Source organism: Toxorhynchites rutilus, chromosome 2, assembly GCF_029784135.1.
Source record: "Toxorhynchites rutilus septentrionalis strain SRP chromosome 2, ASM2978413v1, whole genome shotgun sequence".
In the NCBI taxonomy this organism is placed as follows: Eukaryota; Metazoa; Arthropoda; class Insecta; order Diptera; family Culicidae; genus Toxorhynchites; species Toxorhynchites rutilus.
In genome coordinates, this window is record NC_073745.1 from 310,993,090 (window position 1) to 311,007,527 (window position 14,438).

Genomic DNA, 14,438 nt, shown 5'->3' on the forward strand with positions numbered 1-14,438 from the left:
CTCTTTACCCCGTCCATAAGGTTCTGTACAACGTCAGGTTGTAGTTTTTTTTTTGAACAGAAATCCATTTTCTCTTGAAGTCCGCCTCCGATTTGACAACTTTTGGGTTCTTCCGGAGGGCCTGCTTCATAATCGCCCAATATTTCTCTATTGGGCGAAGCTCCGGCGCGTTGGGCGGGTTCATTTCCTTTGGCACGAAGGTGACCCCGTTGGCTTCGTACCACTCCAACACGTCCTTTGAATAGTGGCACGAAGCGAGATCCGGCCAGAAGATGGTCGGGCCCTCGTGCTGCTTCAATAGTGGTAGTAAGCGCTTCTGTAGGCACTTCTTAAGGTAAACCTGCCCGTTCACCGTGCCGGTCATCACGAAGAGGGCGCTCCGCTTTCCGCAAGAGCAGATCGCTTGCCACACCATGTACTTTTTGGCAAACTTGGATAGTTTCTGCTTGCGAATCTCCTCCGGAACGCTGAATTTGTCTTCTGCGGAGAAGAACAACAAGCCCGGCAGTTGACGAAAGTCCGCTTTGACGTAGGTTTCGTCGTCCATTACCAGGCAATGCGGCTTCGTCAGCATTTCGGTGTACAGCTTCCGGGCTCGCGTCTTCCCCACCATGTTTTGCCTTTCGTCGCGGTTAGGAGCCTTCTGAACCTTGTATGTACGCAGGCCCTCCCGCTGCTTGGTCCGCTGGACGAATGAACTTGACAAATTCAGCTTATTGGCGACATCCCGGACCGAACTTCTCGGATCACGTCTAAACTGCTTAACTACGCGCTTGTGATCTTTTTCACTGACGGAGCATCCATTTTTGCCGTTCTTCACCTTCCGGTCGATGGTTAGGTTCTCGAAGTATCGTTTTAGTACTCTGCTGACCGTGGATTGGACGATTCCCAGCATCTTACCGATGTCCCGATGTGACAACTCCGGATTCTCGAAATGAGTGCACAGGATTAATTCACGACGCTCTTTTTCGTTCGACGACATTTTTCCAAATTTACGAAAAATTGACAGTGAAGCATGGCCAACGTGATCTATACACTCTTATCTGATTATAAGCGAAAGCTGAAGATATAATTCCTAAAAATTAAATTTCTACAGCGTTTTTTCCGTGATGCAATTTGATGTGACACACCCTTTATCATTTCTATTCTCTCATCGATATATCGATAATTGTAATACGCAAACGAACAAAATCACCCCAAAGGTAACCAAAACTCTAAAGCATGTCACGTTTTACTTTATTTTACACATATAACAAATGGATTACTAATCCAGTTTCGGGTGGGGGAGGTGTTGGTAGTCGTAGAAAATGGTACGCTTGCACCAATCGTTGAACTCAAATAAATGCGCGCATTTAATATATCAAAAATCTATGCAACTTCTACTAACAAACCATATGTATTTACAGAAGATAGTTTAGCAACACCCCAAACGACTTAACACAGCAAAATCTAATGCGGCGTTTTTTCGTATTCTGTTCCCCAGATGGGCAGCCAAGCTATGCACAGACAAACTGAACTTCATCTGCCAGCACAAGATGCCCTTCGTGAACAGCAACAGCCGTTCGAAGGTATACAACCGGTGGAACGCCACCTTCCCGAACCAGCTGGCCAACGAGGTGGAGGTGGTCGTTGCCGACCAGCCGAGGAGCGTTAGGCAGAAGTAAGTAGCGATTTGTGTGTGCATATGATTTGGGTTTTAGGTACTATCTATCATGGTCTAGCCAAGTTGATCGGAAACAATCTTATCCATACATCGAACAAATGCCTCGCATTTACTGCATTTATTGTTTTTGAAAATATTATAGAATGTATTCTGAATTTACGATTTCACTTTTGAAATATATTCAATCTTGTTCGTGTTTGGTCTTATTTTTTCTATCTAATTGAACCATCGCAACAAAGACTTTTAATATCCTTCTATAATAATATTTTCTTGTGTTGTCACCCTATTATATTATTTTTTTTTCCATATATTTTTTTTTAATTTTCTCGTTGCCTCTTTTGTTCCGCAATTTTTCCATTGTGGTCTTGAGCTTTCCATTCCTCTTTTTGACGGTGTAGCAACCTGAAAAATCGCGCAAGATAGCTTCTCTATGAGCAATTGGTTCGTCAATGTATTCGCGCATAGTGGAGGATTTTTTTTTGGCAAATCTTAGAACGAAAGAACTTTTTTTTTAACGATTTTTCAATATTTCTCTTCGAATATTTATTCATTCCAATAGCTTGAATTCAATCATTCAAAGATGAAAGAGCATTGATTTTACAGCATGTACAAAGACATTCATCCGAAAATAAAAATAAAAAGATAACGACAATGTAACATTAAATTGAAAATTAGAATAAAAGAAAAAATCCAAAATATTAGAATAAGATTTTTGTCAAATCTCTTGATAATTTAAATTTGTAAATTTGTCAAAGGAGGAATAATCTCCTAAAAATATTATATTTTAATTTTCATCAAACTTCCTGTTTAGATAAGTACAACTAAAAAGTTTATGGGTCTGGCCCTAGAGGCACGAACGGGATCTTGACATAGGACTGTGATAGTGTGTAGTTATTGCATTTGAATTATATTTTTTCCTTGTTAAAAATCTGAAGTGTTCAATTTTTGATACACCAAATGAAAGCGTGAGTATACTCTTTCGATCTTCTAATCTTCTAAATCTTCTAAATCAGCATCCAGTTAAATCCATAATCAGGAGAGATGACAAAAATCATGCTTAATTTTTTCGAATTTCAATAAAGTATTAGAATATAAAATTCGGAATAACGTTGTGTTCAGATATCTGTTAATTTGGATAAATGAATTTCGGATGAATAGCAATTCGGGTACAGTTTATACAACCGTGAGATTTTTAATTTTGTTTTACAAAAGTTGTGATCTGAGCATCCATAATTATTATATTTTTTAAATGTGTTTTGGATCCATAAATCATAGTTTCAATGTCGAAATGTGAAATTCACAGCAAAACGCCAAGTTGACCACCCAAAAGTCTTTCTTCATAGTCTATTTTTATTAAATGACCGGAAAGTTCATTCAGCACTATATTTATGAATACAAGAAACTAAAAATTTATAATTTCTAAAAAAAAAATATTCAAATATATTTTTTTCAAAAAATTTAACATGAAAATATTTTTGATATGTGGTTTCCTACAACAAATTTTTAAGAAAGTACAGCTGAGTACAGCTGAATTCGGAATGCACTATTTAAAAACATATATGAAATCAATATTTTCAAACAAAAGCATCATTATATAAAAATAGCGATTTTTTTTTCTTCGTCTTCGTTGTATCTGCAAAAAATATACTTCTTAAAACGGATTTTAAAGCACAGATATTGATCCTTTATTTTCAATTGAATCAGTCTTTTCGATTTTTCAAAACCTTGTACATAAGGTGACAGCTACCCAAGTTACAATTTTCATTGTTGTATAACAAATTTTTATTTTGACTCATTTTTTTGATGAAAACGTATCCATAATCCAATGCAATTAAGTTGATTGGTGGCATTTGAATTAGAGTGAAAATATTAGAGTAAAAATAAGATATTGACAAATTGACAAGTTCTGCATCGCAAAAAGTTGGTCTTGATAAGCTCTAAAAGTCGTACGAAGACAAGTTTGATGTAGTATTTGAAATATAAAACTTAGAGCGAAAAACTCGGTTTCTCATGCAACATAGAAAAAACGCTAAATCGATTAAATAGAAAAAAGCTCTGTTCTACAAAGTAGTTGAAATAACTGGAGCTACAACATTGCCGAACTATGTTTATCTCTATCTATAAAGATAAGAAAGTTAGATATTTTATTTCACCTATAATTTTGGTCACCCTATTTTGGACAACTTTGAAATAAGCGCTTCATCATATGTGATAACTTTATTGAAGACAGTTTTTGTCTAGAAAATAAATATCTCCCACAAAGTTAGTTTTAGCGCTTTCTATCTAAGTTGCATTAGGGTGACCATGAAAAAACTGATTTCTTGCTCTAACTTTTATATTTCAAATTCTACATAAAAAATTGTTTTCGTACGACTTTTAAAGCTTGTCGAGACCAACATTTGTTAACATGTAAATCCTACTCAAAGTTATTGATGGTTTTTCACCCAAAAACTCATGATTTCATTTTCTTAAATACAAAAAATAACAGTCTTGAAAATCTCACTTTTTTTCTGTACTATAGTGACTTTCAACACTTTTGGCTGGTTTGTCACCTCAAAATCTCACATTATGTATAGTGGAATATATTCTTTCGAATACCGTCAATAAATATTTTTAATGGTTGCCTCAGCAAGAATGATAAACAAATGAATAGAGCGTATTCTTTGAGAAAAAATATCAATAACTTTGAGTAGAGTGGAGATATTGACAAGTGCTGCATCTCAAAATGTTTGTATTAGTAAGCTCTAAACGTCTTCTGAAGACAGTTTGCATGTATTATTCGAAATATAACAGTTAGAGAAAAAAACAGTTTTTTCATGGTGGCCCTAACGCAACTTGGAAAAATGTCCTATATCGGTTATTTCAAGAGATAGAACGTAACTTTGTTCTACAAAAATGTCTCAAATAACTGGGGCTACAACATTGTCGAACTATGTTTACCTTTATCTATAAGGATAAGAAAGTTATATTTATTCATTTCATCGAAAATGTTGGTTACCCTATTTTTGATGACATAAAAATAAGCGCTCTATCATATGTAACAACTTTGTCGAATACAGTTTTTTCTAGAGAATAACTGTCGAGCTATAAATGCTAATTTCCACTTAAATGCACCTCTTGGACTATTGTGCAATGATTTTAAAAAGTTTGTAAACGTTTTCAAATTTTGAAGACAACAAGTTTTGGACAATTATTTTAACCGTGTATTTAATTTGTTATTTTTCATGGAAAGTTCATTCACTCTCCAGTAATTTTGTCGAACATTGTATCTAATCAGACAGCTGGATTTCGAGTAACGATTTTTCCAAATAACAAGCCCTCAGAAAAATCAGCTAAAATATTAACAACTAGCTGACCCGGCAAACTTCGTCCCGCCTAAAATTCGTTTTTTGTTATAAATACCTAACATTCACGTTTTCTTACTAAGCGCAAGTTCATAAGTCTAATCGCAGAACTGTTCATTGATTGATCATCTAACCGACCCCGTTGAATTTACCTTTTACTAAAAAAATTCCCAGTACTTCTACCAAAATTCATCATTATAATATCAGATTATTTTCAGACACAAATCTCGTTCAAGATTTTTCAACCACTTGCAAATAACATGTTTCTCCGTTACATGGAATAAATGTTTGATACACAAAATATGACCCCTCCCCTCTTCACCCCTTAGAGAGGGGGGAGGAGTGTCTATTCACCATAGAAACGTTTCGTGCCCCCTAGAACTTTCACATGTCAAATTTCGTTTCATTTGCTTGATTAATCCTCGAGTAATGTAGAAATTTGTGTATCATTTGTATAGCAGCCCCTCCTTAGAGAGAGGGGAGGGGTCTCAAACTATCATGAAAACCTTCCCCGGCCCAAAAACCTCTACATACCAATTTTCAAGTCGATCGGTTCAATAGTTTCCGAGTCCATAACAATCAAACAGACAGATAGGCAGACAAACAGACAGACAGACAAACAGACAGTCAGAAATCCATTTTTATATATATAGATTGTGTGGAAAATAAACGAAAAAGTATGTTGTTCACCATAGCTCTCCGTCGCCGCGAGATGAAATGAATGAAATAAGGAAAATAACACGTATGATATTTAGGAGTTCTCTCGGTTGCAAAAAATACTGATGCCAAATGTCTTCAAATTGCATAAAACGTTGAGATTTACTGTTATCTCAACAGTTTTTTTTTTGTAAAAAATCCACCTTTCAGGCGGAAAGACCGAGCGTCAAAAAGTGAATTTTTGACAAATAAATGTTTGAGATAACAGTAAATCTCCCGTTGAGTGATTTTTCGAATTAAAAAAAATCAAACTTTGACGCCTTCGCGCCACTAGTCCGATTGAGCTGAAATTTCATAATTTTAAATTTTATATATTACTTTTTGTATAATATAGTCCTAGACTGAAAAATTTATATGTGTCTTTTCATGTAGAATCGCATGTATATTCCATTTTAAGTATTTATTATTACTTTTCTTGAATGGTAATGATTTCGCAGAATATTGGAATCCCAAAAATTTAAAAACATATATATCTTCATTTTGGTGAGTCCTATACGGAACCCATATACGACAAACTTCGTCAAATGTTATGTATCTATGTTTATTTTTTTTACTTTTTTCAACTGAGAAATCCTGTACTGCTCCAATTCGTACATGCTTTTTTGGACATTCGCGTTTTTTTTTCAAATTATAGGAGCTCGGAAAAATTGTTTTTTTTTTGGTATTCCGAACATTTTGTTTTTTTTTATTTCAATCAACTCTTCAACTCTCTTCAACGAAAAAAAATGAAAATTGAATAAAAATAATCATTTTTTGAAAATAATTGAACAATTCACATGATTTTTGGTTTCCGCCTTGCTTTACTTGGTTGAAATGCATCATTTATTTTTTTTGAAAGGGTTTTTGATTACTTGCTTTATACAGCACTGAAATTGTGTTGCTGCTACTGATATGTCTCAATAGCAAACAATCACCAGAAAAAATCTTGTGTTTGTAAGCAGCACAGCCGAAGAATGGCTTGATGCTCTGTGGGTGAATGCATTTTTCCAAGCGGAGTTGGATCAATCTCTAACAAGCTCAGTCTTTAATGCGATTTAAATACTTGAAGGGTTGTGGACAATTATGTCCAGAACTATAAAAATATACATCGTATAGCACTCAAAGAAGTTATCATGAATATTTGATCAAATTACACAATTTTTCAAAATACGTTTGGGATACATCAATAAAAAAATAATTCTTGTAAGTCGAAGACTAAGAAATTATCCATCGCTTGGTTGAGATCAGTTATCAGGTATTCTATGACTTAATTTTTGTTTAAGTTTTCTTTAAATATAAAAAAAATAAATCAGACAATGTTCACAAGACAAGGCAACGTTAAGCCGTTGCATATTCCCGAGAGCAAACAATCTGTTGAAAAAATAAAAGTGTTCCGTTTTTTCAACATTACAAATATATCAGAAACAAGCAATACAGTCTCATTAACCGTTCTTTCCCCCTTCCGCAGGGACTACTACAGCGTCGGCAGCACCACATCGGTCAACCCAACCGCTAACTTGCTAAATCGAATACGGAGTGCGAAAAATTCCACCCGAACCGTACGGACGCGTCCTTCCCGTCGTCGGATGTCACACCGCAACAGGTTGCTGCAGCCAAAGAACGACTACATCAGCAACGACGTCTATCGTCATCCGGTCGTGGAATACGTGCGAGATCCCAGCAATGAACTGAACCTAGTCAACGGAAACGGTCATCGCAATGGGAACGGAGGTTCAGCCTTCCAGCGTGGATTCAACGTGGATATTCATCGCAGGAAGACCCACAAGAAGCACAACAGGGTGAGCGAGGTGAAGGGCGACATCCGTCCGCACCAACATCGTCACCATTTGGGGGAAGCGCCCGCAATGGCGGCAGCGGCAGCTACAACCAGGACGACAACGACAACGACCACAACGGCAGCACCAATGACCGCTAGAGTACAGAAAACCCCTCCAACCCATGCAGCAGTGACACTCTCCCAGCAGTACGAAAAGAAGAAAGCTCTCCGCGATAAGGTCCGGCAGCGGCTGGCCCTTCTAACGCCTGAAGAGCGCGAGAGTTTCTACGTCGAGCGTGCCAAACGAAAACGGGCCAAGAAGCAGAAGTCCACGAACGAAACCATTCCGTAAGCAGTCCGCAACAGACAGGGGATGTAGCGAAACAAGAAGCCTCACACGAGTCAGCCTCGACGCGGAATAAGGGACGGGCGAAAGGGACCTCCAGCTCCCTCTCTTGTGCCCGGAGGACTCGGATTGACCAATCTTACAAAGAAGCACGATATAAAGAGTATAAAACTTAATCGGTTCCTAAGTCTGTTTCTACACAACACTCGTATTACATAAACTTTACTTACGTTCAATTTAGGGAAGAAAAAAATATATAACCTCAAACATATCCTTCCTTTTCTCTAGCGAATAACTGCAGAAAGTTTGCCATCCAACAGCGGATTACACGTGATGCGTTTAATTGTTTAATTCCGCCATTGTTTACGTTCAATGAAACGCTAAGAATTGAACGAACATATACATATTGACTAACAGTGACTAGTTACGATTTCTGTTGCCCTAATAAACGCACTGTTATTTTTCCAGTTGAAATTAAATATTACTAAAATTAGGAATATATATTTTATATCAAACAAAAAAAGAATAAATAAAAGCCAGCAACCGACAGTCATTATTTGTTAAGTTCAAAACTATATATCAAAAAGCACTTTTTCGAAGTACAGCACCCGCGCTAATGCAAGAAGATTAAATAACAGCATATATTGTATCTTAAGTAGTGGTTAAAAAAAGGAAACCAGTCGATTCTTTCCAAGAATAATTCAATATCCTGTTGGGGTATGAGTGGAAGAGAAGTGGATGAGTAGAATTGTGGAACCCCGGAATACCCGGTGGAAAAAAAACAAGTGAAGGTGTAAATCAGCTATAATAATAGCACCAGGAAAATCCTCGAAACTGTACTTTATAGAAAATTAAATACATTCAAGTATCTACAATACACATATGGAGCAAATGATTATGGAATAGAAAGAAAACTAGAAAACAACTATTAACAATTTGCCATATTAACGGGAACTAATATTACCTATTATTTTTACATTTTCTATTGTAATATTTACCCAACGTTTCAATCTTAATATATATTTTTTTAATTAGTTCCGTTTCCTAAATATTGAAATATTTAAAAATCCTTCTGTTAGTTAATCATAGATCTATTTATTCATGAATCGAATAAATGTTGTACAAAATTTGGCTTAACTTTGAACACTTCTTCCTTTAGTTCTAATCCATCTTTTTTGATGACTCTAACCTTTATGGAGGATTAGTGTGTCATTTTCATTAGCATTTGGATCAGATTACACTAATTCGTGCATTGTTTCCGGGTCAAAAAAGGGATCAAAGTGCAGCGCGTTTCAAGCCAGGATGTGAAGAAGGTATTGTCCAGCGGTGAGAGCTATGTTCTTCGGTAGAACACTGAAGAAGAAAATTTGTTCCGCTGTGGTTACTACCGCCTCGCCACCATCACCTGTTGAGGTTCTGCGGAAGTATAATTACAATTTACTGAATAGTAAAATTTGTGGATTATTTCTTAGGGAATGATGTTTTTGAGTGCGTTGGAGATTTAATTTTGCCCAAATATACTGGAAAACTAATCGAATATTCAAAAAATTCAATGCTTCAGTGTCGCTCTAAACAGCGAGCAATCAACAATACATGTTAATGTTGAGGCTGAGAGTAGAAAAAAGTGTTTTATCGCTCTGTTGCTTTGGGAATGGTTATCGCTGTTCATTGCATCTATGAAAATATGAATAAGAAGAAAAAAAACTATGCAGTCTTACGTCACTCCGGTTATGTTCCCGATATTACCTACCATCTTTTATTTTTTTTATAGATTTTGAGTTTTTTCGATGTTTCGAAATCTTTGATTTTAAAAAATCAGATATTTTTAAATAACATTTTGAAAACTTATATATATTGTCATTGCCACGATTTTTTTTTTTAAATATCATAACATATGATTATTTAATGATTTAAAATTTTTTGTTGAGGCAAAAAGAAATATCATAAAGGCCAAAAGGTTTTTTTTTCTGTATTATAGTGATTTTCAGCACTTTTGGCTGGTTCGTTACTTTTGCTTCCATTTTTGGAAGAATATCGGGAGTGAGAATTGAACTCGTGATTTTGAGCGTGAGAGATATGGATGTTACCACTACGCCAGATCGCCTCCACTAGGCCAAAAGGTTATTGAACTCAGACTTTCTACCACAACAGCGCAATATACATCAATATTTAAAATATACATCAATGAAGACCGAAAACTTTCCAGAAATTCCACTCTTTGATGCCAGGGCCTTGTACGAAGTCACTCTCATTGACTCTCATAGAAGTCGTCATCCAATACCAAGTATACTGCATTTTAAATTGCACTCCTTTCATGCTGGCTCAATATACGGCTGCTTTCATTCCACGTTCAATAAAGAAAATATATTTTCTTTTTCGTGCTTGAACTTTCGCTTCACGTTCATTCGTTTCACACTGAAGGAAATTTTCTATCATCATATTCAGAGAGAATTGAAACAATCATTTATGCGAGCAGTTTACTCTCAAATGAAACTATCTTTGTTGTATCCGAAACGTACTCACTGAAACAAATAAAAACGGAAGAAGGTTGCATAGTAGGTCAGTATAAGTAATCAGTTTACAGCGCCTGTGGGATAGCGGTAAGCGTTACTGCTACGCTTTCCTATCCCTCTATTTATTCCAATATTTCGAAGGCGATCCGAGACAATCCATTTTGTTGAAATGAAGCTTTGCTCCCATCCGAAATGAAACTGCTTGACGATGCAAATGAATATAGCTCATTCAAGCAGTTTCAATCGTCAATGACAGCTTTTGGTTTCCTAATTGGAAGGGAACGACTGCAGATTTGAACGAAACAGATGAACCGATGTTTCAGTATACGTAGATATAGCGATCCAGGCAGATGAACTGAAATGAATCAATCGAAAATAGCTATTGTCAAAGCGAAAGAAACGAAAAAAAAATCATTTTTCATCAATAAATAATTATACAACAATTCAATGAAAAATGGATCAAACAAAATCAGTTCCGATTTTAAATCATCTCTATATTTTATCAAAAAAAAACACGATTTTTCCAGTTAGTGTGCACCTTCTTAAATGAAAGTGCTTTGGAAAAACGCCTTTTCGTCAAATTTGCCGAGTATTACAGTTAAAAAAATCATTTGAGATTTTGATCTCATTCTTTTAGGTGAAAACTTTGAACAGTTTGTTTTTATCATAGGACTACGTTTAACAGGGGAATCTGAAAACTAAATATGTGAGAAGCGATAAAACGCCTATAATTTGGCAATTTGTTGATAGATCACAAAGATTTCTTAATTGGAAATATTTGCACGCATTTATCACAATTAAAAATTGTATTTTTTTAAACAATCAATCGAATAATTGTAAAATGTTAGGCATCATCTAAATGCGCTGAATCCTATGTTTAGATTGGACCAATTTGTGCTCCTTAAATTATACCAACCAAACAGAGCGATTTAAGTAGCAGCGATATTGATTTTGAATACATCAATACCATTACGAAAACAATCTTAGCTATCAACCGTGCATATAACCGAGGAAAATAAGAAAAATAAGAGAAAAAGCCACAATATAAAATTTTTTGCAGAGTTGCAATAAAGAAATGAAAAAATGTTAATGTAAATGTAAATTAAAAAAGTCAAACTGTATCGCAAGTCTGATCTTTTTCTAAAGTTTTGTTCTCAAATCAGAGGTTCTTCACCGATGAACAGATACTTCACTTCGGTATCATGAATCAACCATCTGCAGGTGCTTCCATAAAACACGCATATCATAGGTCCTTTTCAGGACCACCAAAACATTCCACAACAGTTATTTAAAAAAGTTCGTCTTTTCCCGCATGTGTGCATGTGGAAATTTAGAAGCCTTTTTAGGCTTATTGGCAACTTTTCGGTTCGAGTATCTAAACTTCGCGAATTCGTGCATTGTTTCCGGGTCAAAAGTGAGATCAAAGTGCAGCGCGTTTCAAGCCGGATTTGAAGAAGGTATTTTGCGGCGGTGAGAGCTATGTTCTTCGATAGAACACTGAAGATTAATATTTGTTCCGCTGTGGTTGGTACCGCCCCGCCATCATCACTTGTTGAGGTTCTGCGGAAGTATATTTACAATTTGCTGCATAGTAAAATCATCCACAATTTCTTTGGGAATGATGTTTTTGAGAGCGTTGGAGATGTAATTTCGCTTGAATATACTGGAAAACTACTCGAATATTCAAAAAATTCAATGCTTCAGTGTTGCTCTAGACAGCGAACAATCAACAATACATGTAAAATTTGAGGCTGAGAGTGAAAAATAAAGTTTTTTTTTGTCTGATACTTTGGGGATGGTTATCGCCGTTCATTACAATCGCACTACATAAAAATATGAAGAAGGAAAAGAACAATGTAGTCTTACGTCACTCGTATTATGTCCCCGACATTACCTACCGTCTTTTATTTTTTTAGATTTTGAGGTTTTTTTGATGCTTCGCAATCTTTGATTTTGAACAATCATATAGAGGCTCCGTTCTTTACAAAAAAAAAAAGAATGTGCATCTTACTACGGTGAATCAAGAAAAATTATCAAAAAAAATTCATCGAAAATTGAAGTACTAAAAAAAATATTGAGATTTTGAATTTTTTTTTGTGATTCAGAGATTCAGTACTACTCTAATTCATATTTAAATGTGTTTCTACGGCTTTTCTAGATATGCGTGACTTTTTTCAGTGTTGCGCGGTACAAAAAAAATTATGTTTCCAAAGAGTCTAGCTGGGTAAGGGAGTAAAAAGTCTCCCAAACCAAATCACCAGTTGTATGGAGCATATTGTATAGGGTACTAAATAAAACATTTTTGCAGTAGTAACATACATTTCGATCCTTATATGGTACACTATAGGATCTATGGTGAAAAATGCACCTTTTCATTTTTTTTCACGCCATTCTCAATAGCTTTGAGACAAAAATATGAAAAAATACTGAAAGTACATCTTACTAAGGTGTATCGATAAATATCTTGTAACTATTTTTTCATCAAAAAATCTACTAATAAAAAAAAACAAAATGCACAGTACAAAAACTTTTTATATATTTTTGGACATTTCGAAATTTTGAAAAAAAAATATAACTTTGAGACCCACTTCTGCTCTAATTTTTATTTAAATGCGTTCGTATGTGTCTTTTTTTTCTACATGTGGCGTAATTTTTCCTGAATTTTTAAGAGCATTGCGAAACACAAAACTAATTTTCTTCATCGTCTGCATTATTATTTTTATTTTCTCGAAATCGATTATTTTGGTGTATTCGTTGTTTTCAATTGTAAGATTAAAATAAAAAAAATAAAAACAATTCGGATTTTTTAAGTGTTCTTCTCATTATTCCGAATGGTCTTCCCACAAGGACTTTATTTTTTTCTCACAGAGCTCTATCGTACTGTTGATTCCTATGAATTTGGTAAACCATCTAAATCCAATGTAAAGATAATCTCATATATTTTAAGATACGAGAAAAAAAAATTGCACGGCGTAATGCCGACAAATATACCGACAAAATTTAGACACATGAAAAACAAAATTTAAAAAATATTGGAGAGCTCTAAATTCAAAATAAATTAAAAATGCCCAAAGGCCAAAAAAACAACTTTTTTTTCGCGCAATCGTCTTAAAAATTCATGAAAAAATTACACAACGAACGCATTTAAATAAAAATTAGAATAAAATTGGGTCTCAGAGTAATATTTTTTTCAAAAATTCGAAATGCCTGAAAATGTATATTTTTTTTGTACCGCGAAAAACACTTTAAAAATTCTGAAAAAAAATTACATATACCTAAAATAGACGTAGGAAAAAATTTGAATACAAACTAGAGTAGTACTGAATCTCAAAATGAAAAAAATTATAATTCAATTTGAAATGAAAATAAAAATTAATTTAAAAACATTTTTAGTACTTGATTTTTTGATGAAAAAAGGTTCCGTTAGGCTATCTGTTGATTTTGGATATGTTTGAAGAATTACATCGTTAAACTCTTTGATAACGATTTGGTGGCCCTGAAAAGGGCCGTTTTGTTTAGTTGTTGGGCATTGTTTGTTCACTCTATCAGTGTTTACCGAGTGACGATGACAGAATGATGTTAAACAGTCGTTGGATGGTGCGTATCAGATAGAAGATACCAATGTGGAACGAGATATGATGAAAATCGCCCACTGTGATTCTAGACGTGATGCCTCCTGTGTTATGGATGGATGAAATAAAAAAAACTCACCAATGTAATATAAGATAATTACCAATACCGAACACAATTATCAATTTTTCTCATCCGTAAAAACGTGTTACTTTAATATAAAGAAAACGTATTTGAAATGGAAAAGGTAATTTTCTTTTATAATTTTTACTTTCTGAGTGTTTATATATTATGTTGGTTTCTACTTATGAGAATTGAAATAAATCGTTTCATATATCAAGTCGTTTTTTACACAACTGCTACCATATACAATTTTAAACTTACACTTGTGTTAAATTTTTCACAATGCACGATCGGTCATTGATATGAAATTAAAGTTCCAAATTTAAATTGGTAGGAACAAAAGTTCCCCCTACTTTTATGTATTTGCGATGCTGAATTCTCCCAGGCAGCTCGGTTTTGATGTCTC

The 14,438-nt window shown here is 34.7% G+C and overlaps 2 protein-coding genes across 13 annotated transcripts in view; one reads left to right on the top strand and one right to left on the bottom strand.

Annotated features, from left to right (window-relative positions):
• The window catches only part of LOC129764515 (uncharacterized), a 312,433-nt gene extending 303,463 nt beyond the window's left edge, over positions 1-8,970 (top strand). For all 12 annotated transcript variants that reach the window (XM_055763683.1, XM_055763673.1, XM_055763674.1 and 9 more), the window contains 2 exons: positions 1,484-1,660; positions 7,172-8,970. In XM_055763683.1, coding sequence (XP_055619658.1) covers positions 1,484-1,660; positions 7,172-7,832 — 838 coding nt within the window. In that variant the 3' untranslated portion in view covers positions 7,833-8,970. The remainder of the gene's footprint in view (positions 1-1,483; positions 1,661-7,171) is intronic.
• Positions 1-14,438, bottom strand: part of LOC129764514 (HIV Tat-specific factor 1 homolog) — a 214,582-nt gene that overhangs the window by 145,556 nt on the left and 54,588 nt on the right. The window lies entirely within an intron of this gene.